Source organism: Alexandromys fortis, unplaced genomic scaffold, assembly GCF_014885135.2.
Source record: "Alexandromys fortis isolate MF-2015 unplaced genomic scaffold, M_Fortis_MF-2015_v1.1 scaffold_123, whole genome shotgun sequence".
Taxonomy (NCBI): domain Eukaryota; kingdom Metazoa; phylum Chordata; class Mammalia; order Rodentia; family Cricetidae; genus Alexandromys; species Alexandromys fortis.
In genome coordinates, this window is record NW_026068003.1 from 1,244,798 (window position 1) to 1,271,034 (window position 26,237).

The 26,237-nt window shown below is 43.6% G+C and overlaps 2 protein-coding genes across 6 annotated transcripts in view; one reads left to right on the plus strand and one right to left on the minus strand.

Annotated features, from left to right (window-relative positions):
• The first annotated feature begins 2,627 nt into the window (after nucleotides 1-2,627).
• Kctd6 (potassium channel tetramerization domain containing 6) lies at nucleotides 2,628-12,553 on the plus strand. Of its 4 annotated transcripts, XM_050161113.1 has the most exons (4): nucleotides 2,628-2,887; nucleotides 5,077-5,224; nucleotides 9,067-9,138; nucleotides 11,215-12,553. In XM_050161113.1, the coding sequence occupies exons 3-4, from the start codon at nucleotides 9,112-9,114 to the stop codon at nucleotides 11,899-11,901; spliced, it is 714 nt and encodes a 237-aa protein (XP_050017070.1). In that variant the 5' UTR covers nucleotides 2,628-2,887; nucleotides 5,077-5,224; nucleotides 9,067-9,111; the 3' UTR covers nucleotides 11,902-12,553. The 4 variants fall into 4 exon arrangements, with proteins under 4 accessions (XP_050017070.1, XP_050017067.1, XP_050017069.1 ...); XM_050161110.1 differs by lacking the exon at nucleotides 5,077-5,224 and having other exon boundaries at nucleotides 2,629-2,887; XM_050161112.1 differs by lacking the exons at nucleotides 2,628-2,887; nucleotides 5,077-5,224 and adding an exon at nucleotides 6,092-7,399.
• Nucleotides 12,554-14,494: 1,941 nt separating this feature from the next.
• The window catches only part of Acox2 (acyl-CoA oxidase 2), a 30,497-nt gene continuing 18,754 nt past the window's right edge, over nucleotides 14,495-26,237 (minus strand). The window contains exons 13-15 of one of the 2 annotated variants that reach the window (XM_050161108.1): nucleotides 25,159-25,376; nucleotides 17,821-17,953; nucleotides 14,495-14,815 (exon numbers count right to left, since the gene is read on the minus strand). In XM_050161108.1, the coding sequence (XP_050017065.1) occupies nucleotides 14,753-14,815; nucleotides 17,821-17,953; nucleotides 25,159-25,376 (414 nt within the window). In that variant the 3' untranslated portion in view covers nucleotides 14,495-14,752. Of the gene's footprint in view, nucleotides 14,816-17,820; nucleotides 17,954-25,158; nucleotides 25,377-26,237 lie in introns of those variants that run through there. The other variant, XM_050161109.1, reaches the window with a different exon arrangement.

Sequence of the window (26,237 nt, forward strand, 5' to 3'; positions counted from 1 at the left end):
GCAGGTGAGTTAGAGGCCATCCAGATCCAAAAAAAAAGAAAGTCCTAACAATACATTACCCAACAAAATCCAGCAGTATAGTGAAAAAAATAATATGTCGTCAAGAATGCATGGATGGTTTAACAATTCAAGACTGGAACTCATTCTCTTGACACCCATTCACAATAAAGCCGATGCTTCCCTACTCTACGAAGATTTCTCCGTCAGAACTGATAGCCAACCCCAAACTTAGTGACACGTTAGATGCAGAAGAACAACATAATGATGCCTATTATCACCAGTGGTACTCAGCTCAAAGTGGGTGAATTTAATCAGAAAAAGGAAACAATTAGATAAAGGCCAGACAGGGGCTGTGAATTGCCACTGCTTTTGGACTCTATGGTTATTTTATTTTATTTTTAGAGATGGGGTTTCTCTGTGTAACAATCCTGGCTGTCCTGGAATTCACTTTGTAGACCAGGATGGCCTCAAACTCACTGAGATCCACTTGCCTCTGCCTCCCAAGTGCTGAGATTAAAGGCGTGTGGAAGCACTGCCCAGCTCGCTCTTTCTTTCTTTCTTTCTTTCTTTCTTTCTTTCTTTCTTTCTTTCTTTCTTTCTTTCTTTCTTTCTTTCGTATATTGTTGGACTGGTGGTATAGTTCAGCACATAGAGGTTTGTTTAGTTTGTATGGTCCTGACTTCAATCCTTAGTGCCTCAAAGACAAGCATCCATACTCCTTGTATTTTTTTTCTGACTATAAATACAATATCTACATATTCTAGAAAATAAATAAAATTCAGAAGAACATTAAGAAGTAATAAATAGGAACTGAGGAGGTGGCTCAACAGTTAAGAGCACTGGCTGCTCTTCCAGAGGCCCAGGGTTCTATTCCTAACACACACATAGTAGCTAACCACAATCTATAAGGCCAATCCCAAGGGATGCAACTCCCTTTTCTGGCCTCCATGAGCACTGTACACAGGTAGCGATCCCTCTATATGAGGATCTATCTATGGTCAGAGCCCCTTCTGGCCTTATACGTTAGGCAGGCCATTCTGTAAATTAACGACTTTGAGGGACCACCTATCTGGCCTTTCGGGAAGTGAAGAATAGCCAATTAGAAGGGTAGAGCTAACATCATCTTGTATAAAGCTTGGAGGCAAGCAAAACACCTGTACACATAAAATTTCTGAGAAAATCTTTAAAAAGAAAAGAGTAAGTCACTGATCACGGACATTCTTAGTCTATTACCTTGGAACATTATGTTTAATGGTTTATCCTTCAAAATTTTGTCATTAAAAAAATTAACATTACCCAGGCATTGGTAGTGCAGACCTTTAATCCCAGCACTCTCGAGGTAGAGGCAAGCGGATCTCTTGAAGTCAGTCATTACAGAGTGCATTCTAGGACAGCCAGGGCTACACAGAGAAACCTTGTCTCAAGAAAATCAAAGCCAAACCAAACCAACCCCCCAAACAAATGAAAATCAACATTAGGATGCTGCATACAGTATTTTGTGTATTTGCAGAAGCATTTCCCTGTGTCCTTACTTCGTTTCTATTTTCCCTTAGTGAACATGTCAGCATAGCCCTTCATTAGGCTGAAGCCCATGTTACTTATACCTATCAACTAGATTTTTGAAGAAAAACCAAATATTAGATATGACCCTGATGATCATGTTCATAAAAACTAGATTCTAGAACATCTAAGCAACATGCGGATGTGTAAACTAAGTGAGTCTCATTTCTTTTTTTCTTTCTTTTTTTTTTTTTTTGGTTTTTTTTTTTTAAGATAAAGTCTCATTATGTAGCCTGGCTGGCCTGGAGCTTTCTATGTAGGCCAGGCTAATTTAGAACTCACGAGAGACCTGCTTGCCTCTGCCTTTGAGTGCTGGGATTAAAGGAGTTTCTAAGACCAGTGGTTTTTCACCCGTGTAGAAGTGGACCGCGATCCGATCCGGCTAGCTAGAAGTGAATGGCTTTTGGAACTCGTCTTTGCACGAAGTCCAATTAGTTTTGCAGCCTTGGCCTCCCTCTTGAAGTGGGGGACAGTATCCTTGCCAGCACCATCCAGGTCAAACCTCCTCAGAGGCTTTGCTCAGGATGATGTTAGCTCTGCCCTTATACATGGCAATTCTTCGCTTCCACCCCTAAAGACCGGATAGGTGGTCCTTCACAGCCATTAATTTACAGAATGGTCTGCCTACCTTTTAAGGCCAGGAGGGGCTCTGGCCATTTCGAGCCTCACATCTGAAAAGCAGGAGCCCCTCTTCCCTAATTCTTCACCGCAGCCTTCTAATCAGGCCCCTCCCAACAGGATTCGAACTTGTCTTATTTTGTCTATTGGTTGCTTTCTTGAGTCTGGGAGGCTGCTGTCCTCCCCAAGCCCGGCATTCGATGCGTTCTATCAACTCAAGGGAAACAGCGGAGGAGAAACAGCATTAGAGACCTACGATGGCTGTGGCCCGCACGGAAGGAACCGCCGGTGGCCGCGAGGAGCACAGCCTGGGGCGGGGGCGGAGTAAGGGCGTGATCCGGGCGGAGCTCCTCGGAGGGGCGGGGCTTGGGCGGGCCAGAGGCGGGGCTTCGGGACTGCTGCAGAGCCCGCCTGACCACGCCGACCCGGCAGCGCCCAGAGCGAGCGCCCGCCCGCGCCCGCCCGGCCTCCGCCCAGTGCCGCCGATAGGGGGCGTCCGCGCTCTCGGCGCCGCGACTCCGCTGAGAAGGCGCCGCCCGCGCCGGGCAGCAGGAGCCGCAACTCCGAGCGCCGGCTCAGTCGTCCCCGCCGCTGCTGCTGCTGTTGCTGCTGCTGCTGCCGCCGCCGCCGGGCGCAGGCTCGCTCGTCCCCGCGCTCGCGCTCTCGGGCCGCCGGCGTCTCCCGGCCGGGTCGCCGTTGCGCTCGCGCAGTGAGTGGGGCGGGAGCCGGGCCTGTGGGGCCGGGGCTGCGGGGAAGTCGGGCTGAGGCGGACGGCGGGTGGCGGGCGCGCGTCCCGGGGCTGGCACGAGCTCGCGGCCGGGCCTGGGCGGGGGACTCCGGGGACGCGCGGCCCGGCGCCGCGGGCTCCGGCTCAGGTTCGGGGCTCGGTGCGCGTGGCCGGCCGGGCTTGGCTTGCGGGCGACCGAGGAGTGCGGCCAGGCCCGGGACCCGCGGGTTCTGCGGGGAAAGGATTGTTCTTTGGGGAGTGGTGCTTTTTGGCCGCCACTGTCCTAGTTTTAAAGCCTTGCCTTTGGGGTTTTCTGCACAGATTGCAGCTTTCTGCTGGGGTTTTGGGATGTCAGGGCGTTTTAGTGCTGGGTGTCAAAGGTGACCCATGGTGTGGTCGTGAGGAGCCCCTGCAGCACCTGCTGGGCTGTGGCAGAGGAGGCTGTGCCTGGGGTGGGACGGAGAAACGAAACGTGACTGAGATCCTGTTTGGATATTCTGCTGAAGTTGTCGCGTTTCTGTCCAGTACAGCAGTTCACATAGCAAGTTGATAAACCCAGTTGTAGTATTCGGTGATGCAAGGTGTTTGCCGCACAAGTAGACCTGGGGTGATGTGGCTTGGCTGAGAATGTTTGGGATATCCCAAGCATCTGTCTCCAGCGTATCTCCTTGGCTGGCTCATCTTTTTCTCTATTCTAGTATGGGAATAATGTTGCGGTATCACAGGCCTGATACCGAGAAGTGTTTTCAAAAGAGCACAGGTCCAGGTGGGCAGGTAGGTAGGCTGGGAGAATAGCCCTTGAAAACCAGGTGCCCGCACGCTTTTTTAGTTGTGATGCCTTAGATTGAAAGAAAGCCATAGATGATGGCATCAATAAGGTTTGTGGTTCGAATTCTCTTAAAGCATATTGAGCGGAAACACTATCACATAAAGCAATCTTATGGTCATTCGTATGTATCTTTTGATGTGTCTTGGATTTTTATAGCTGGGGTCTATTTTAAATGGAACACATATATTTGTGTTCTGCTTATCTTGGAGACAACCCTGAGTCATGCTTTCTAGAAGTTCCGAGAGCTCACGTGTCTGTTCTGTCAGTGCTGGGACATCTTTACGTTTAGTACTTCCTATTGTAGTCGCTGTGGGAACTCCTGGGACGTGCACAGGCTGCCTTTCACCTCCATGTTTGCCCACTGTGCCCGACTTTACCGCTTAAATTTTGTTGATGCTTCCAGGAGTAAAGGGCCATTTATCAGGTTCTTACTTACTCTCTTCTGGAAGGCCGCACAGTGACTTCAGAACTCCGTTCCTTTTCACTGCCCGTCAGCCCGTTTTACCTATGCTGTGTTTACTTTTGCGAAGGCCATAATAGCCCATTTTAGTGGAAACTGAGGGAAAGTGGAATTTCATGTTTGTTTGTTTGTTTTTAATTTGACTCTGACAACAATTTCGCTGGAGAGTGTGTATGCTTCTGATTTGATACTTTAGAAATTTCCTAACTTCTTGTAAAAGTCTTTCTACTTTTCTGCCTTCATCTCCTTTCTTCTAGCCCACATGGTTGAGAGAGAGGGAGGAAGAGAAAAAAATCCATCTCTGGTTTAGTTGTTGGTAATTTAGCTTTATAATCCCATTATCCTTGTGTGCCTGGCTGCTTGTGCTGGCCTGCATGTGGACTTTAACTCAGACGACTCCTTTAGATGCCACTGAACCAAGTGCTATAAAAAGTATTTCACTTTCAAACTCCCACGTTTCCCAGAACAGAGAAAGTGAGTACAAAGGCAATTTGGAAGGTAAGTATAGGTGGAGAAAATTCACTGAGTCTTCTTTTTGGGATAGCAGGCACAAGGGTCTCAGTAGGAAAAAAAAAAAAAGCTACCCAGAACCCCTGGGAAGGAAGTGATTGCCGTTGTCTCATTCATTACTCCTTCAAATTTGGAGGTTTCCATTACAGCATATAGACTGTTGCGTGGGAGAAGGACTTTTGCTCTGGGGGCGTCCCAGTCTACAGCAGCAGTGAGTCTAGAATATTGTGTTAATGTATTGTAGCCCCTAAAGCAGCTTTGCTATGATAAGAAAGATACCACTGAGGGTTCTCACATGCTTTTAAGTTGTTAGCTTACTGAATTGTGCATTCTTCGGATTCGCTAGGTCAGTAAGTTCATAATTTCTTTCAGGCTTCTAGGAATTCTTCAGGATTTGTTTTTCGCAACTCCCTGCTAGCCTGCCGTCAGAGTTCCACACTAGTTATAACCTTTGAAGCCTAAGCGTGGGACCTCAGCGTTGCCGTAGAGTCTTTGGGACGTGGATTTATTTGTATTAAAGGTCAGATATTTTCAGGTGAACTGATTTTGCAAAGTCAGAAAGCCTTTCTTTGAACCTTATAGTTATTGTTTGGTTGTGGTCACTGCCCTAAAAGTGATCTTTAGCGAGGGAAATACCTTTAAAGGAATTTTATGAGAAATGTCTCACAGATTTTATGAAAAAGTATTCCTTTATTTACCCCTCAAGTAAAACAGACCTGTTTGATGCCCCACTTGAAGGCCTTCTGTTGCCTGGCTTGTGATTATTTAAACTTCTCATTAAGTCCTCCACTGGATGGTGCCGGATGGGAGAGAAGATGAAAAGGAAATGAATTGTTAGCACCCCTGGGAAAGGGTTCACTGGAAGAGACCGAAGCTGTTCTGTGAGGTCTTGGGTTGTGTTTTATTGCGTCTACGTCTGAGGTGTCCCTGATAGTCATCAGTTCAGAACGCGACTGTTGGAGAAGCAAGAATCTTGCCCCTCCCTGTTTCTCTAGATTTTTGTAGAGATGCTATGCTGTAGCAGGTGTTTACAAGCAAGGTGAGGAGATCAACTTTAGATGAATCAAGATTGCCTTTTATTGCTCGTTGAGTTTAGTAGTGAACAATTTATTATTACTGTTTTTTTAGGTAGCTTAGTTATATTGGAAGTGACTAGTAGTGACTGTCTCATTTTATTTTCGTGTATCTTACATACAAGTATAAGGCCTTGAGGTGCTTTTTAAGAGACCTGGGCTTAGATCACGGAGCTAGCTCCTTAGTAAAGGCACACATCATGGCATGAGGGGCCCAGCCTCTAACTCCCACACACAAAGGGAGGGACGGAGGGAGGGAAGGAGGGAGAGAGGGAGGGAAGGAGGGAGAGAGGGAGGGAGAGAGGGAAGAAGGAAGGGATGGAGGAAGGAAGGAAGGAAGGAAGGAAGGTAGGTACATAGGTTTCCATGACCGCTTTTCTAAATTATTAAGCTTGAGGTTCGTTATATGTTTGTAGCCAGACCTTGACTTTTGCTATGGAAGAGATTCGAAACGTCTAATTTTTTTTTTTTTTTGCTTGTTTTAATGTTTGCACAAGAAGTTATCTTGTTTTGATGTAGAAGTGAAGACATAAATATGCAAGGTTAGTCCTGGCATATAGCGGTGGCGTTGCTGTCTGGTGATTTTCTTCCGGCTTTGGGCTTCCATTCTTCATTAGCCATTTGTATGTTCCTGAACTGGAATTCTTCCTGTCGCCTGATATGGGACAGCAGCCATTAGTAACTAATGAGCAGGGTCTTGCCATTTTTATTTAGTGGTAGAAATTCTTTTATGACTCATTATGACTAGTTAATTAGCCTAAGTTTTTGTGAGGTTGTAAATAAAGCGCCAGTTGGATGGGGTTAATAGCTGGCTATGGGGAGTATAAAGTTGATGCTTTTCAGTTTGTTGTTTGGATTTTGTCCTTTGAATTTCTACTCTAGGAGGTGCTTTTGGAAAAATCTTGACCAGGAGTCAGAAAACACAAGTTCTTGTCCAGGCATCCCTGCCTCTCTATTGTATAACTGAACAGGGGTGTGCTCATGAGCAGAAAGACTGCTATATTGGCTTGATTCTGGAATCCCTGCTCAGGTTGGGCACATTGTCTTCCGGTGTTCACCCAGGAGCCCTTCTCTGAAGCCCGACATTTTCCCAGTTGGAGTCTAGGTCTCTTCCTCCTGAGGTCTCCCCCAGTCTGTTCTGTTAATGGCAGTTTGGGATTATATTGTGACTTTATCTGTTGCGCATTGCCTCCCTTTGTGGACCGGAAGCTCCACGAGGTCAGGGTTCACTATCGTATTCCTGTGTATCCGTATTTCACGTGGGCTCCCCTGCCCTGTGATACTGGACCTAAAATAAGTTTGGTTGAGTGATTATTGAGGCCGTGGGGAAAGAGTACTTTGAGTTTTGGGAAATGCCCTTTAACTCACTGCATCATGGATTTGTTGTTATCGGTAATGAAGTCAAAAATTGCTAAAGCTCGTGTCTTCCGTTTACATCAGATGGGGTGTGGAGTGAGTCAAGAGAGAAAAGGTAAAAGGCCTCTGGTGTTACTTTTGTTCCGTCTCTCTATAGTACGCTGAAGGCTGACCGTCTGTACCCTATGGCTGAGAGTAAAGAATGATGGCCGCACGCACTCCTCGGGTCCACATTTTAGCTTGTTTGCTTTGAAGAATTTGTAAAGGTAGAGAACTAGCTTCTGCCGGCTCTGATTTCAGCCCCTGCTGTGCTATGCAAATGCTCTCGACAAGCCTGAGTGACCTTTTGAGAAAGAGCCTTTGTGATCTTTTGTAGCCAGGGCTTGTTCTTGTCCTGGAAATGGGGACCAGATTCCACTAAAGTGGAAAAATGGGCCTTCAAAGGCCACATACAAAGCTGGTTCTTTTCCGGGGAAAGGACCCGTAGGTATGTCCGTGTTTCTTGGCATCTCTGCTAGTGATTTTGAAATTGGCTCTGCAGTTTGCTTTGCAGGTTGATTTGGAGAATAGAGTGAGTGAGAGGGAACTGACGAAGGCAGTTAAGTCGCTGGAGAACTGTGGCATGTTCTTGAATAGGAGGAAAAAGCAGATTGAAGCTGGCTTCATTAGTACATGGGCCTTTGCCAGTGACCTAAGACTGGCTCTCCATGGTGCTGCCTGAGTGACCTCAGCCAGGTCTGTGAGGCTCTTTTTGTACCAAATTGTGCCTTACCAGTTTGACATTTGAATTGCTTCTGTTTGTTTTGATTAATGTACAAAGAGAAATACTTCATTATTAAACCTGATTGGTTTTTTTACACTATAAGGTAATAATATTGTTTTTTTTTTCTCTTGGAAAGTGACCATTACTTTTGAAGCCCATGATTTTTTTTTAAAGCATTTTAGTTTTTTCTTAAATATTTATTTATTTATTTATTATGTATACAATATTCTGTCTGTGTGTATGCCTGCTGGCCAGAAGAGGGCACTAGACCCCATTACAGATGGTTGTGAGCCACCATGTGGTTGCTGGGAATTGAACTCAGGACCTTTGGAAGAGCAGGCAATGCTCTTAACCTCTGAGCCATCTCTCCAGCCCTGAAGCCCATGATTTTAAATGCTTTCTCAGATACTTAGTTTATACAGCTGGTATGCTGATCCAAAGGAATTTCCCCTTTCTCCCTCAAGTGACCTTTTTGATGTAGAGCATCTTTTTGTTTTGTTTTGTTTTGTTTTGTTTTTTCGAGACAGGGTTTCTCTTTGGCTTTGGAGCCTGTCCTGGAACTAGCTCTTGTCGACCAGGCTGGTTTCAAACTCACAGAGATCCGCCTGCCTCTGCCTCCTGAGTGCTGAGATTAAAGGCGTGCGCCACCACCGCCCGGCTGATGTAGAGCATCTTATAGGTCAGAATCAATGTAAGGTTATAGACCTAATCATAATGTTCTCTGAAAATCTAAATATTACATTTTTAGAAAATAGTGGCAGAATTGGTCAGATTTTTTTATTACTTGTGGTTGTGACTGTGTATATGGAGGTCAGAGGACAAAGGTCAGAGGGCAACTTGTGGAAGTAAGTTTCTTTTCTCTTTCCACCATGAGGGAGGGTCCTGGGATCAAAGTCAGGTTTTCAGGTAAGCTGCTTTACCTACTGGGTTGTCTTGCCAGCCCAGAGTGACAGACTCTTCCCTCCTTCTCCAAGTAGTCTAGTCCTTTGTGCCCAGTGGGCTCCAGGGGTAAGAACAAGCATGGCATGGCTTTCTTCCTCACAGTTTTGCCCTGATGTAGGTTCCAACGGGCCATGTGTGAGCGGTCCTTGTGAGGTCTGAGCTACTGCATTGGGCAGAATAGCTCTTATTCTCCATTGTCATGGTTACGTGCTTGTCTTCTTCCTCCAGAGTCTTCCTGGTTCCTGGGCTCCTGACGGACTGGTGCTGGAGCAGATGGATAATGGAGACTGGGGCTATATGGTGAGTGGTCCTTGCTGCGCTTGGAAGGCTGGCGAGTCATTTGGACGACTTTCTCTGCATGGTCATAGGCTTATCTTACAAGGATGAAACTGTGAATTTGTGCAGCTCCATCCACTTTGTGTGGATGTGTTTGGAGTGTGGATCTTTATTTGGTTTGACGTTTTAGTGAAAGACTCAGTACATATTCTCCAAATAACTTAACATTTTTATTTCATATTATTTATTTTAATTATGTGTGGGTGAAGCGGTGAGTGCAGTGTTCTTAGGGGCCAGAAGAGGGCGGGCATATGGTCCCTGGAGATGCTGTGGGCCACCCAGACATGGTTACTGGAAGTGGAACTCAGTTCCACTATAGTCATACATTGCTTTTAACTCCTGACATATCTCTGCCCACCTAGTAGCTATTTATAACCACGAACGTCAGGTAGACCATGATGTTTTGGTCTATGGGGTATGTTTAAATTCTCTGTTCATAGAATGGAACGTCCAAAGGGCCCGGGGAGAATGGAGTGGAGGATGCTTTGTTGTAGTAAAGGAGTTAATAGGTAGAAGGGTTTTCTTCTCACGTGTAGTTTTCACATGTGTCCATGTCTGCCTGTTTTCTTCCTCATCAGGTAAGAAATACTTTGCTTTCTTAGAACCTGAAGACTGTCTTTGTCTTTTTTTTTTTTTTTCCTTAAATAGGATTTCTAAGGCTGGGGTGTGTTATTTTGAGAAGCTTCCTTCTCAGAATTAAAGGTCAGATTGCAGCATTAATGTTACTAAAGTGAATATACAATCAGACTATGACATTTGAAGCTGCTATTAGCCCTTGGGTATGTGGTAGTTTGGGGCTAGAACATAGGCTAGATTGTGTCCACAAACCTTCTATTTCTTAGTTTAGTGTTAGGAACTTATTTCCTGGGCATGGTGGTGCAGGCCTGTAATGTCAACAACACTTGGGAGGTAGACGCAGAAGGTTTGTGCATTTTTGACTTGCTTTATCTACGTAGTAAGATGCTGTCTCAACAACAATAAAAAGAAAAACCAGAAAGGAAAAGGGAATTGTTGCTTCCATAAAAAAAAAATTACTAAGATTAATTCTAAATAAATTTTTGTCTTTAAGATACATTTTGGGACTGGGGGGTGGTGGCACACACCTTTAGTCCCACCACTTGGGAGGCAAAGGCTGGTGAATCTCTGTGAGTTTGAGGCCAGCCTGGTCTACAGACTGAGTTCAAGGACAACCAGGACTGTTACACAGAGAAACCCTTTCTCGGGGGCGGGGGGCAGAGGGAGGATGCATTTTGTAGTTGGAGAGACGGCTCAGCAGTTAAGAACACTTCTGCTCGTGCAGAGGACCTGGGTTTGGTTCCTAGCATCCAGCCTAAGAGTCACAATCACCTGTAACTCCAATCCCTAGGCAATCCATACCCTTGGCTTACATGAGGCACACATACATACATGCTGGCAAAACACGCACACACATAAGTACATACATATATTTCACTCTGGGTGTGATGATGCACTCCTGAGATCTTAGCACTGGGGAGAGGCAGGAGGATCAGGAATTCTAGACCATTCGTAGCTACATAGTGAATATGAGGCCAGTCGAAGTTATGTGAAACTTTGTCTCAAAAAAAAAAAATTACATCTCATGACTCCTTTGAGGAGAAAATCCCAAAGTTCATTATTGCTACACTCTCAGATTACTTTTATTCTAGCTTCCGTTAAATTTAAAAAAGCTGAAGGTCTTGTCAAGTGAGGTGGCACCCACCTTTAATCCCACTAGGGGAGGTAGAGGCAGGCAGACCTGACTCAGAATCTCTTTAGATTCTGGACTTGACTCTATGACACTAAAGGTCACACCCAGCAGGAGTGGAGTAACTTTTAAAAGATTGGATTTATTTGATTTGAAAACAAATGTTGAAGGCCTTCTCCTGGTGAGTTATTATTGAAAGTAAGACCATTTCCTCCCTAGAACTGCCAAATACATTACAGCGGAAAGGGGTCTTATACTGGCTGATCGGTATTGATCTTGTTAATTTGTCGAAGTTGCGATTTTATGGTTTCAGGTGACTGTTTCTTTGATTTCAGATGACTGACCCAGTCACGTTGAATGTAGGCGGACACTTGTACACGACGTCCCTTACCACATTGACACGTTACCCAGATTCCATGCTTGGAGCTATGTTTGGGGGGGACTTCCCCACAGCCCGAGACCCGCAAGGCAATTACTTCATCGATCGAGATGGACCTCTTTTCCGCTATGTCCTCAACTTCTTACGAACTTCAGAATTGACCCTGCCCCTGGATTTTAAGGAATTTGATCTTCTTCGGAAAGAAGCTGACTTTTACCAGATTGAACCCTTGATTCAGTGTCTCAATGACCCTAAGCCTTTGTATCCTATGGATACTTTTGAAGAAGTTGTAGAGCTGTCTAGTACTCGGAAGCTTTCTAAATATTCCAATCCTGTGGCCGTCATCATAACCCAGTTAACCATCACCACCAAGGTCCATTCCTTACTAGAAGGCATCTCAAATTATTTCACCAAGTGGAATAAGCACATGATGGACACCAGAGACTGCCAGGTTTCCTTCACCTTTGGACCATGCGATTATCACCAGGAAGTTTCTCTCCGGGTCCACCTGATGGAATACATTACAAAGCAAGGTTTCACAATCCGCAATACTCGGGTGCATCACATGAGCGAGCGGGCCAATGAGAACACGGTAGAGCACAACTGGACTTTCTGTAGACTGGCCCGGAAAACAGATGACTGATTGCCAGTGCTGGGGAGGACTTCCTGTAAGCTCACGTTTGTCTGGGGACGTGGAAGAGACTGTTCTTGTTTTCTAAATCATAGTGTACCCCCTTTTTAATATTTGTATTTATTTGAAGGCCTCGAGGACCAGAAGGAAGTTCCGTGTGTGAGCAGCCTTCTTGTTTTGTTCCAAATATGCATGTGCCTGTTCAGAGTCTCCAGAAACCTTTTTTATAAAAAGAGAGCTGAAAATCATTATGATATATAATCTATCCTTAACAATGCTAAAATGATTTTTGGTAACGTGGTCCCTAACTCAACTGGAAGGCTAAAAATACAGTAATGAAAGATTAAGCAGAGTATTCATGTCTTTGAGGAAAATCAGAATATCATGTAGGGTGACCTCGATTCCAGACCAATAGGCAGTAGTGTATTAAAGGAAGACTGGCCAATCATCTGCCGATCCTTGTAAGGACTGTTTCTTTCTATGCATATAAATCAAGCAACCAAATATCTGTAGCCATTGAAATGTCTGACTAGAAATATTTATATTGGATTCTCAATACAAAATATCCCTGTGGTAAAAACCTTATGCCTGGTACAGTTTCATTCCCAAGTGTACTGTCTACCAGGAAAGAAAAATCTAATAAAAAATGGAGTATGAACATTAAGGGTTGTATTTATTGCTATATAAGGGGAAAGTCATATTCTCTATCAGAAGTATGCATTGCTTGTGTCTCAGACTGCTTATAGCACATTTGTGATGGAGTTGCCAGAACTCAGTGGAGCCTTAGATTTTAGTTCATAAAGCCAGCTGTGCCATCAGAGGTAAGCAGTTTTGTCTAAAGAGTGCAAAGCCATGTTCAGATCGGATTTTCAGGGAATATTACAGGGTTTTCAACTGCCACAGCTATGACTATGACTCACTCCAGCTTCTGTGGCATGTGGGGGACAAAATGACTCTAGCCACCTTACTCTTATGTATTGTGGTAGCCACAAAGGTATGTTTTTGTCGGATGTAAGTTCAACTCCGAGAAGGATAAGTTGCAGTGAAATAGAAAATGTATGTACATTTGCTTATTTCATTGTTGTCTTGTTTCAGAGTTGATAGGATTCTGTTGCTTGAAAGTTTCTCATAGGAAGGAGTGTGTTAACTACAGTGAGACTTTCTAGTTTGTGAGCATCGGATAAAAAACGTCCCTGCTTTAAGGGAACAGTGGACTTCTGTGGTGTTGGCCCTATGGCAGACGAAACACTCTTTTCCTCTTCTCTTGAGACTATTCCAAAATTCTCCCTTTGAAAGGAAGATTAAAATATTTACTTATATATCTCTTTGAAAATTTAAGATTTGACAAATTACACATACACACACACACACACATACACAAGAAACCCATAATTATCTCATCTTCAAACAAGGATTCTTCAATATTATTGACAGGTTGCTGTAGTTTCATTGTATTGATGGACAGGTGAGAACAGGCTACTGTTAGAAACATTGGCTTCTGTTGTAAATTGATCTGTAGTTTCCTAATAAAGACCCAGATCAGTCCTGTGCTATGGAGCTAGCTGAAGCCAACATGAAGAAAGATGATTTGGGTTCAGAACTCTCGTGGAGGGCTTTTAGTTAAGAGCACTTGTTGCTCTTGCATAGGAATTTGGTACCCAACACCTATGTCACCAGCTCACAGCTGCCTGTAACGCCAGCTCTAGGCAGATCTGACACCACTGGCTTACACACACACACACACACACACACACACACACACACACACTTACACTTAAAATATATATATATATATAAAAGTTGTGGAAGTAGGAGTAATACTAGTTTTAAGTTTAGGAAAAAGGAAAACTTCTGAATTTTCTTCCTTGTCCCCATTCTCCCTAAAGGGAAGATTGCTTTTGGCAAATTTTCTCTGGTTTACTAATTATTAGTAGGTAAATGATTGCTTATTTAAATAAAAGCAGCCAGCAGGATTTTTAAGGCTTGTTTGTTTTTTTCCCTCACTCCTGGGGATCGACCTGGGTATTATTCATGTTAGGTAAGTGCTTGTCACTTAGCTGAAGTCCATGCTGTAACTGTTTTATGTTGTTGTGGAGTTGAAAATGAAATGAAAAACATCATTTGGGGGACCGGAGAGATGGCTCAGAGGTTAAGAGCACTGGCTGCTCTTCCAGAGGTTATGGGTTCAATTCCCAGCAACCATATGGTGGCTCACAACCATCTCTAATGAGATCTGGTGTCCTCTTCTGGCCTGCAAGCATACATATGGACAGAATTTGTATACATAATAAATAAATCATTCAAAAAAAAAAAGAAAAATGTAGTTTGGTTATATTTGGATATATTGAGACAATTCTGTCTCTTTATAAAATTTTAAATCATTTTTACTTTTAAAAAATGATACGTTACATTCTGAGCCTTTATATTTTATTTAGATTATAGCACATCCAAGTACCTTTGAAGGGCTGCTTGTGTGTCTTTGTAAACCTGAGGGTAAATGCTAAAGGTAAGTTGTGGACCATGAGGTAGCTCCGTGGTAGAATGCCTGCTGACATCCCTCAGACTGGTCGATCCTGGTACACCCTAGATAAATACACCACACAAATAGCAGCTAATGTGTTTATTGGCTTTTGCTACACTTAAAGCAAAGTTCCAGCATTTAACCAAATATATGCTATAAACGGACAAAGGGAAACTTCAAACATACTCAAAAGTAGAATAAAGTGATGAGCATTTCATTCACGTACCAACTTACTAAGCAATTTGAAGAACTAGTCACTCCACCCTTTGCTTTGACTTTAATTCTTGGTCTGTATATGCTGTGCCACCATGATGCTTCTTGATCCTGAGTACTGTTGGCTTTTCACAGCTTGGATCTCCAGCTTTGTAGCAGTGGTCGGATATATTTCTCATAGGCAGGGTTTTTCTGTGTTTATAGGAATCACATTATTAGAAGAATACTTCTAGAATTAATGGCTTCACTTTAAAAGAGTAGCATTACCTAAGATCCTGTTTTGTTTTGTTTTTCGAGACAGGGTTTCCCTGTAGAACAGCTTTGGCTGTCCCGGAACTCACTTTGTAATTTGTAAACCAAGATGGCTTTGAATTTACAGAAATCTGCCTGTTTCTGCCTCCCAAGTGATGAGATTACAGGCATGTGTCACTACCACCTTTCAGTTACCTAAGATTCTTAATTTTTAAAATTACTTTTAAAGTTCGTTTTGTGTGAACATATGGTAAACACTTTTCCAACAAGTCTCCTTTCTTAGGCAGATTTTAAACCGCATGCAGGTGGCTGATTAAGAGAAAAGTCTACAGCTTATTTATTTTTTTCAGAATTGAATACAAATGTAATCCTTCACTTTTTGAGACTCTTTGAAATTTTGAACACGAACCATAAAGCAAGCAACCAGAAAGTTGAATCAGGTAGGCAATATTCTGTGTCCAGATCAGCTTTTCCATCATTCTCTAGTGCCATGTCTGAGTTCTTTTCTTCATAGCTAAACTCTAGTCTTCCATACTATTTTAATTTCTTTTACAGTAAAACTATAAAGTTCTGGGGACTGGAGAGATGGCTTAGAGGTCAAGAGCACTGGCTGTTCTTCCAGAGATGCTAAGTTTAATTTCCAGCAACCACATGGTGGCTTATAACCATCTATAATGAGATCTGGTGCCTTCTTTTGTCATGCAGTCCTACATGCAGAATACTGTATACATAATAAATAAATCTTAAGCAAAAAAAAGCCTATAAAGTCCTAACATAGGTTTACACCCTGTTCTTCACTGTTTCTCCAATCCCAGCACACCGCCATTGCACAGTAATTGTTCTTTGAATGAATGAACTATTCCTTGGGCATATCTTTACAATATAGTTATTGAGAGAATAGAACGGGGTGCGATGATGTACACACGTAATCCTGGCATTTGGGAGGTAGGAGCTGAAGGCCAGCCTGGCCACACAAGGCCCTGAGAGACAAGCACTAAAAAGGGGGGGGTTCCTGATCTAAATTAACCCGTGATCATTCCTTCTTGCTTCCATTGGGAATGGCTTGGATGTGATTTCATGGGGCTGGGGGGATCTTCTGTGGCAGTTTTCTAGATCAGTCAGCCCAAAGCAGACATCACAGAGTACACCAGGGTAGCGTGTCATCCTGATAGGAGAAGTCTCAAGCACAACCTGCTGCAGACAGGAGAGACTCCTGTGGAGCTAAGAGGTGCAGCCTAGCACATAGCACTTTACTTCCGGCATGAGAACACTGTACATATATTCTCATTTGTACTTTTGTGTCCGCAGGGCATGTTTCAGTATAGCTGCTGTTTTAACTTATTTAAAATACCCGCAATGTGCCTTTTTCTATTAAAATGTCTGCTGCACTTCAGAACTATTACAGATAAAAAAAAAAAAAGAGAGAGAGAGACTTTAAAAATGTTGAAGCTTTTCAAAGGAGTTGAAAGTATAAGATCACGTGGCTGTATGTTACCGGTCCACCAGCTATCGTTTTGACCCCCTTTCCTAAACTTCCCTGTGTGAAAAGACCACACCTGTGACTTAACAAGGTCACATACGGCCGGTTGATGAGTGTCTGTCACGACTGCTTTCGTATCGTTCTTAGGTCCTAAGAAGCTCTATCCTTGGTCAAGTAGAAGGAAGTAGAGACAGAAGAACAGTTTGAAGTATGTCAGCATTTTACAGAATCAGAGAGATGACGGGTCAGTCACGTCTCGTTTCTACAAACCTGCTATGGTTTCCAGATTAAAGTGTTTAAGAATGAAGAAAGACAAGATGGCCCACTACAGTCTTCAGTGATCCTGAGGAATCTAGGGGAGTGGAATATTTTCTGTGTCTCGGCATTTGCCGACTGGTGCACAGGGAGAGGTGCGGCAGCTCTATGGAGCACCAAAGGACGCAGGTCTCTCTCGAGACCATGGAAGCAGGCTGTTTTGGGAAGGACTGCTTTGCTTTTATGCCAGGATTTAAACTTGAGCAAGGACAGAGAAATGATCATTAGATAAGTAACATATTAGAAGCAGGTTAACCATAGGAACAGTGACTAGGAAAATTAGTTATATTTCCTTGAGCTAAAACCAGGTCATCTTGTGGATGGCTCTTGACTGAAGTGGGCTGACCTGTCTGGCAGCCATTCTGGAGGTTATGACTTTAGATGATCGTGGGAAGCTCAGCTCTGATGTGTGGCAGGATACATCCTGCCAAGAGCAAGTCTAATAACACCTGTAAAGTATGCGTGCAAGCCCAAGTGTTGGCCACTGCATTGTAAGATGCCTTCCTGAAGGGGGACTAAAGAGAAAGTTTCACCACCTGAAAAACATGTTTATAAAGTCTAATACGCCCAACACTGTGAAACGCCTTGTGTGTGCCTATAGATAGATGCGTCCTTTGTTGGGGTTGTCCTTGTCAAATCTGCTCTTTACTACAGGCTCCCTAAATTCAAAGTACAGTCCTTTGAATTCTTAACTTTGCCCAGTGAGGCTGGGATAACTGGAATTCTCGTCTTCCCTCTGAGGACAGTCTTGCTATCACCCCCCCTTATAATATATGTGCCTTCCTGCCCACCTAAGACAGTACCTCAAATCACCTCTGGGTCTACATAGGATGGAGCTAAAAAGCTGAAAGTAAGATGGTTTACCACTGCTATGATTTATCTTAGTTTTGCTTGCTGCTGTATGTGTATGTCAAGCTTTTCTCTTAATGTCCTTTCTACATTCTGAACTGTGTATTTTGCTGATTTCAGTTCCTGCCAAACTGCACCCTTGGTTTCTTTTATGTGCTCTCTACAAGTGTTTTAAGCAGATGCTCTATGCCAAGTAATTTTCAACCTAAGCAGAACTGATTAAAATGGGAAAACATGGAGATGTATTTACTGCTTGTTCTCTGCCCTTTTACATAATTTATAATGAGTTCCACTCAACTACCTGATTATTGGCCGGTGACTTCTGAGCCCACTCAAACAGACGTTCGTAGACATGTCCATCATAACAGCCGAGTGCCGAATTTAAACAATTATCCGTGAAGTCAAAAGCATCAGTTAACAAGATTGCATCCTTCCTGGGAGAGGAGACAAACTGTGAGCATTTCACCTTAGTCTTAAGAATCGAATTGATCCACAGGAAGTAATTATAGGTTGCATCACAATCTGCTGTTTGAACAATTCATCTTTATTATTTGGGTTTTATTTTTTATAAACCATTCTTTTTTTAAAACTTTGTTTATATTTTATGTTGTGTTTTGTCCACCTGTATGTCTGTGTGAGGGTGTTGGATCCCCTGAAACAAGAGTCAAAGACATCTGACCTGACATGTGGGTGCTGGGGATCGAATCTGGCTTCTCTGGAAGAGCAGTCAGTGCTCTTAACTGCTGAGCCACCTCTCCAGCCCCCTGGGTTTTATTTTTTATCAGTTATGTATGCACAGAATACATCTTAAAGAATCATTAAGTTCTTTAAGACTTGTTATTTAAAAAATTAGGCCTTGTCTACTGGGTGTAAAGTTCGGGATCCAATTCCCAACATTGGATTAAAAAAAAAAAAGCCTAATCTCCCAGTGTACTAGTTGATTTTTGTCAGCTGACACAAACTAGAGCCACTTGGGAAGAGGGAGCGCCAATTGAGGAACTGCCTCCATCAGGTTGACGGGTAGACGTGTTGGAGCATTTTCCTGATTAATGGGTTGATGTGGGGAGCACAGCCCACTGTGGGTGGTGCTCTTGGGCAGGTGGTCTTGGGTTGTATAAAAAAGCAACTGGAGCAAGCCAGTAAACAGCATTCCTCCATGGTCGCTTCAGTTCCCGCCTCCAGACGCTGCCTTGGCTTCTTTCAATGGTTGACTATGACCTGAGAACCAAATAAACCCTTTCCTCACCAAGCTGGTTTTGCCCAGTGTTTTATTATAATAGAATGCACCTTGCTTCTCCATTCCTGTCTTCTCCTTAGAGACATAATTGGTCTTTTAGCTGATATTTGCACAAATATCTCCTAATTTTTTTGTAACGCTAGTAACTTCTTGATGCTTTGGTTTTAGATGTTACTCACTGTAATAAAAATGAGAATTGCCTTTTGGGCAAGTAAAAGGGACAAATTTTACCACGCAGTCCAGGTTGGCCTGGAACTCTTTGCATCCCAGGCTGGCATGCAACACTGCCCTCAGTGCCCCATCCCCAGACTCCTGATGCTGGGATTACAGGCACATTCCACACAGTTGGCTGGACTGAACAGTTTTCTCTTTGCTTCTGTCTCCTCAATCCCCAGGTTTCTTCCCCTTGGCTTTCTGGCCAGGTTGTAATTTTGACAAGATTAGGTAATGTTCAGTGTTGACATTATGATGACTGTGTGACATCAAAACATTTGAGGTGGCTAGGATAATAAACCTAATTATATTTTGTATTTTAATTTTTTGTTTTGTTTTGAGGTAAGGTCTTGTGTCAAGTCTGGTTGCTCTGAAGGTCTGCGTAGATCAGCTTGGTCTTGGTTGTGTCACTGTAGTTCCGGCTGGTCTAGAACTGTGCAGTCCTTATGGAGGTCAGAGGACAAGATGCCAGAGTCAGTCCTTTCACTTGTGGGTCTCTGGATCAAGCTTACATCATCATCCTAGGGACTGAACTCACGTTGTCAGTATTGGCTTCAAGTATGTTTGCCCAACAAGTCATCTTGTTGGCCTTTAATCCTGTTTTGACAACTAATGAGCCTTCTGGGTTTTTTGTTTGTTTGTTTGGTTGGTTGGTTTTTCAAGACAGATTTTCTCTTTGTAGCTTTGGAGCCTGTCCTGGGACTCACTCTGTAGATCACGCTGGCCTCGAACTCACAGAGATCCACCTGCCTCTGCTTCCTGAGTGCTGGGATTAAAGGCGTGAGCCACCAGTGCCCAGCAAGCCTCCTGTTTTGACAAGAGCTAATGAGCTGTACTTCTTGTTTAAAGTCTGTTAATGACCCTGATGGTCTCAGCTTTCTCTGTAGTCAGCTGAAATTCCATAGGCCATTATATTCTCCCCCCTGAAAATAACATTCAGCAGTTTTTCTTCTTTTGCCATGCTGATGTAGAGCCCAGCTCACTCCTTGTTTGCAGGGCTTTTCTGCCACCACCTGTGTGACTATATGTGACTGGAAAAACCAGCCTACACGCTGCTGTCCTAAGAGTTCAGGCAGCTGAGCCACACAGCCTAGCTATCGTGCTCCATTGCTTTGCTTCACCGACTCACTCACCTTGTGATTTTTCAGTCTTCAAGTCTACAGCACCCACCTCCCCTTCCTTCCCAGAGTGACTTTGCATCTTATTTCACTGATCAGGTGGAAGTCATCAGGTTTCCCATTAGCTCCCACCTCTGAGCATTGTGCACAGCCCTCCATTACACCCGTCAGCTCCAACTCCTGCTTCTGGTCTATCCAGTCCTTGGTCTGCTAGATTCTTCTACCCCTTACCTACAGGAGAAGGATACATTTTCTTTCCTGTGCGGTGTCAGAAACCCTTTGGGGTCATTCCATTGGTGTTGCTATCACCTCTCTTAAGACAAGCTGGTGGGGGTGGCTGGAGAGATGGCTCAGCACTAATAACACTTGCTGCTCTTAGAGGACCGTGGTTTAGCTGGCAACACTGGGTGGTTCACAGCTGTCTCTAGCTCCCCAGGCATTGCGCACTTACATATATGGAGGCATGTTTGCAAAACTTTAAAAAATTTAAAAGCAAACAGGCATTTGGCTCCCCTCATTTCCCTCACCTACCCTAGATCTTGGCTTCTCTTTTGACTGAATTTGGGAGCATTTTGTTTGTTTATGTCCAGTTCTTCTGCTCTTTCTGGAGGACTGGATTCGCTTTGCTCTTACCTCAAGCACTTCCCTGAAATAACTCTTGTCTGTGTCTCCTTACTGTTTTTGGAGGGTCCTAACCCTTCTCATTCACTCACTCCTAGATGACATCATCTTTCTCATGGCTTTAAATACCAGCCACATGCCACTGACTTCCAAATTTATCCTTCCTTTATGTCACCTGCTTGCTGGCTTCTGTATTAGATTGCTAACAGGCTTTTCAACTGCACCGAATTCCTAAAACAAACTCCTGATCTTGTCTGTCTTATACAAACCTGGCCCTCCTATAGATTTCCCCTTTATGATAAATGGCCTGACTTTTTCTTTCTGTCTTGTATCATATCTAATTGTCAGCAAACACTATTCTGTTTTCAAAGCATGTCCCCATTTGCCTCTTTCCCACCACAGCAGTTAGTGCTGCACTCTGGTCCAATCTGTGGTCATCTCTCACCTGGATTATTGCATTAGCTTCTAGATCCATCTCCTTGGTGCTATTTATTAATTTATTTATAATGATTCATTTTGGGGACACAGGTTAAACCAATGGCATCCCGCACACTTAGCAAGTGTTCTACCTCAGAGCTGTACTCCCAGCCCCTGCTTTATCTTATTCATATATATATATATATATATATGGCGGTGGCTTGGTTGATAAACTGCTTGAGGACCTAAGTTTGATTCCTAGAATTTATTTGTGTGTGTGTGTGTGTGTGTGTGTGTGTGTGTGTAGTACTGAGTGTTATGTTGAGTTTTGTTTTAATTTTTATTTATTTATTTATTTAGTTAGGTTTTTCAAGACAGGGTTTTTCTGTAGCTTTGGAGCCTGTCCTGGAACTAGCTCTTGTAGACCAGGCTGGCCTCGAACTCACAAAGATCTGCCTGCTGATTAAAGGCGTGCGCCACCACCGCCCGGCTGCTTTAGCCAGCATTCTTTGTAGCCAAACCCAGCCAGCCATGTCTTGTTTTAATTTTATTTTGTTTCTGAGAGAGGGTTTCACTGTGTGACAGCTCTGGCTGTCCTGGAACTCTTTCTGTAGACCAGATTGGCCTAGAAATCACAGAGATCCACCTGCTTCTGAGTCCTGGGTTTAAAGGTATGCACCACCATTTAGCATGGGTGTTTGTAATCCTAGACTGGGCAGGTGGGGACAGGCAGATCACTGCTGGGCTCAATAGCCAATTTATCTAGCTTGCTTGTGAGTTCCAGGCCAGTGAGAATATGGGTTTTCTTTAAAATATATTTAAAAAATTTTTATTGCTTGGTCCTCTTTTTAAAAATCATTTTATTTTATTTTTGTCTCTGACTTTCTCTAAGGTCACCACAACTCTATCTTCCAATCCATCCACTGATGTTTCATTTCTATTATCATTTTTAAAATTTCAGAACCTTTTTCTTCTGCCCTCTGACTGCTGATGGCAATATCTTGACCTTCTTAGCTCTTTGAAGATATTGGTGATTTTTTTAAAAAATGTTTCTTTTCTGTTTTCAAGTTTGATTTTTCTCTGCAGGTTTATTTGTATCCTTCACATCGTCTTGTTCTTGTGTACCTGGGTGTCCAATCTTAGCGGATAGTGGGGTGTTAACTAGCCACACTAGGAGAAGCCTGGGATTACTTTTTAGTGGGGTCACTGTGGGGTGAGCTGGATGGGTTATAAGTGGTTTGCATCTTTAGCTCCTTCTCTTTGGCTGCTTGAGGGACTGTCTTGTCATCTTCATACATACAGGCTGCCCGCCTTCAAGGAGCCAATGGGAAACGTGCTGGGAAGGGCGTGTAACGTGATTTTGTAGGATGGTCTCATCCTGGGCTGTGCGCAGTGCTCTCCAGTACGCTGCCTTGCTGTTTACTCTTTTCACAGAACTGGGTCAAGAGGAAGGAGGAAACTGGGAATCCAGTGCGTTCTGTCATTTCACCTTTACCCCACTGCCGGAAACACAATGTCCTTCCAAGTTCTCTGCTGAACCTGTCTGCCAGTCCGTGTCCACATGTCCTCCGACTTTCCTGTTTCTTCTGTCTTCCTCTTTGTGGGTGGATACCTTTAAGTTTTTGAGTGTTTTCAGGGCTAAGGGTGTAGCCCTTAGCTCAGTTGGTAGAGTGCTTGCCCAGTGTGTGTGAAGCAAAATCCCGGGTTCAAACTGGAGCACTCCATAAAAACTGGGTGTGTTGGCTAATGCTGGTAATCCCATCACTGGGAATATAGGGGCAGGGCCACCAGAGGTTCAAGGCTATCCTTGGCTATATAGCAAGTTCAAAGCCAGTGCTACATGAGATGTAGTCTCAAGTCAGGTATATATTTGATGTTTATCCTGGTGTTTTAGTGGGGCTTCAGAAATGAATGTGTGTGTTGAATCTGCCACCTTTACTCAGAAGTCCCTAGTGGAGGTTTTTAGCACCACTTAAGATACTCCGACTGAGCCAGGCAGTTCATTGGCCTCACAGTGAGAGCTAGTTTTGGTGCCTTTTAGAATTGTCCTGTCCTGATTTGTCATCTCCGAAAGCTGAGGGTGATAGTGGCTAATCTAGGCAGAGAACCGTGACTCTGAACTGATGAGAGCGTGGGTCTGTTTCATAAACAATTACTGCAGTAGGAAAGGAAACTTAGGACCCAATGTAAATAAATCAGTTTGTGGTTTCGAGGTGTGTGTTGGGAGCTTATGTCTGTGGAGCCAAGGCACGTATGCGTGCACGCACGCACGCATGCACATACCATGCTTATGAGGTGTTATGGCTGTTATGGTTCTCTTTTATGTATGATGATCACCAGCCAGGCCCAAGTGTTTTTTTTTTTTCGTGTGTTTTAAAAATGCTAATCATTTCAGAAAGACAGGCAACTTGCCCTCTGTAGTACTAATTATACCCTTAGAGGTCCCATACTGGATCATCCTGCATTAAGATAAATTTAACACCTGGTATAAGTGTATTCAGTGTACATCTGACCATTTTTGTTGGTATTATTACTCGTTTACTTTGGTGGGGATGTATGGTTTGTGTTTGGAGGTTAGAGGATACCTTTATAGAAGCTGGTACTAGCCTTCTGCTGTTTGGGATCAAACTCAGATTGTCAGGTTTGGTGGGGGACACTTTGGCCCACAGGCCATCTCTCTGGCCCCATATTTGATGGTTTAATTGAACAAACATTTACTAGCGACTAGCTATCTGTCACGTGCTGATATATAGCCACAGGGGCATGTTAATACTGCATATTAGAAACAAAAAAAAACATTTGATTGAATTTTTTTAGCCTCTTATGAAACCCTGCACCAATTTAAAATCTTTTTACTAATAATGAGAACTACTGAAGATCCCAGGAGAAAAGTCACTTCCCTCCACACATAAAGGCATCATATTTTTTGCCCAGAAAGGTTTTTTTTTTTTTTTTTTCGAGACAGGGTTTCTCTGTGGTTTTGGAGCCTATCCTGGAACTAGCTCTTGTAGACCAGGCTGGTCTCGAACTCACAGAGATCCGCCTGCCTCTGCCTCCCGAGTGCTGGGATTAAAGGCGTGCGCCACCACTGCCCAGCTTGCCCAGAAAGGTTTAAAAAATATTGTGTTCTCAAGTTACCTTAAAAATATGCATATATATATGACACTAATAAATAATTCATAGTGTTTTAATACCTGTTTCTTCTAGTTATCTGGTCAGGACAGACTTTAGTTTTGATGTGTTCTTAAAGCAATATTTACTTTATGTATAAAACAGCAGGATGAATGTCACTAGTATTCATGACTCTAGATGTCAGGATCAGCTCTACATTTAAAAAGTATCTGTATTATTGCTTTACAAAACATAAATTATTGAGTCTAAAAAATCATCTTTAAGGGATGTAAAGGAGTAATAAAATACACTTTTGAAACTTGGTGAGAATTTGCTCAAGGCAAAGTCAACAAAGACCTGGATATGCATACCACACACATGATAATAAACTCCCTGGGCTCCTTACCACACTGGTGAAGAGAGCATGCCCAGTGGCCAGAAGCTCTGAATGTCCCCAGCTCCTCCTCTGCCTAATCATGCAAAGGTACAAAAGTTCACTCTCACACACCTAAGCTTGCTCAGTTGCACAGGAAGATAAAATCCAATTCAAAGGCTGAATGAATTAAACGAGATGATGCATATAAAAGCTCCTAGCACACACATCCTCATTAAACACTGCTTATGATTGAAATTGTTATTATTAACATGCCCATATATAGGAACCTTGATTTTAGACACATTTCTTAGACACTGATCCTTGCCAGTGTTGGAGAGTTCAACTGAGGTAGCTAATTTATTCTTTAGCACTTTTATTCTAATTTTCTCCTAATTCCTCTAATGATTCTTTCGTTAAGCCCAGTGCTTTCTGTTGGTATAATTGTGCTGGGCACTAGCCTGTCTAGACCCCACGTTTACAAGGTCTTAGAATGGGAAGAAACCTGGACACCAGGGTCTAACATGATTTCAAGTCCCAGTCACTCACCGGATCATGGGAAGCAGGTCGAGAAAGGCTGTTCTAGCCATGTCCACCTGGGCCCCAGACAGGAAGCCATCATGAAGAAAGTCACCTGAGTTAGTCAGAATACCATGTAGCGCATAGAGGTCACAGAGGCGTTGGAGCACCCGCTGAATCTCTGGTTCGTTGCCCAGTTTCTCCACGGCTTCCTTAAAATTCCTCACAGTGATGTAGTAGCAGTGGGCCTATGAAGACACAAAGATGCATAGGCCACCAACTCTCATTCCCAGCTCCATGGGTCATTCTGGAGGCATGGCAAGATGTTTGGAGTAAGTGTGCCTTCTAGAGGACTGGTGGCTATTTCTTGTCTGATGGAAGCTTTTTGGTGGTGTGAATATGCATCTCTGTATATGGGTACTGGGGACGAGGTGGACTGTGAAACTGGGCCTTTGGATTCCTCATTTAGGTGAGCTATCTTTAAGAGCATTAGAAAATAGAAAGAAACTCCTGGGGCAGGTGGGAGAGCTGGCCCTGTGGTCATAAGGCCAGGAGAGCTGTCCCTCGCTCCCTTATGGGGAACCAACCCTCCAGCTGCCCAGGCCCAGACCCAGGGTTATGACTTGGCCTGCTCCAAAATCTACCCCATCATATGAAAGATCTGACCCGCACACCCAAAGCTGCAGACAGGTCTCCACAACACAGAGCACTAACGGGTGTCCAGGAAGCGTCCTGGTGGGGGCCCAGCATCAAACAGGTAGTGAACCCGGGGGCCTCAAACCAGAAAAATGATTCTTTGCAATGAACACTTGCAAGCAGCAGAGATGTATGTATGACTTGTGTCACAACTGCACTGCAGCTTCCGTTACGAGATTTTTAATTTCTTCTGTATTTTTATTTTTCTCATTTTATTTTCTTCCTTTTTTTTTCTCTTGAATTTCATTTTATTGGGGGGTACACAGGGGTTGAGAGGGGATGCAAACATGGGGAATGAATGGGATCAAGATATATGATGTGGAAAACAGAATAAAGAAATAAATGAAAAGCAGGACGCTGAGAAGGAATAAATTGCCGTGTTTTGATATTTACTTAGATTCCTCTTCTCAGAG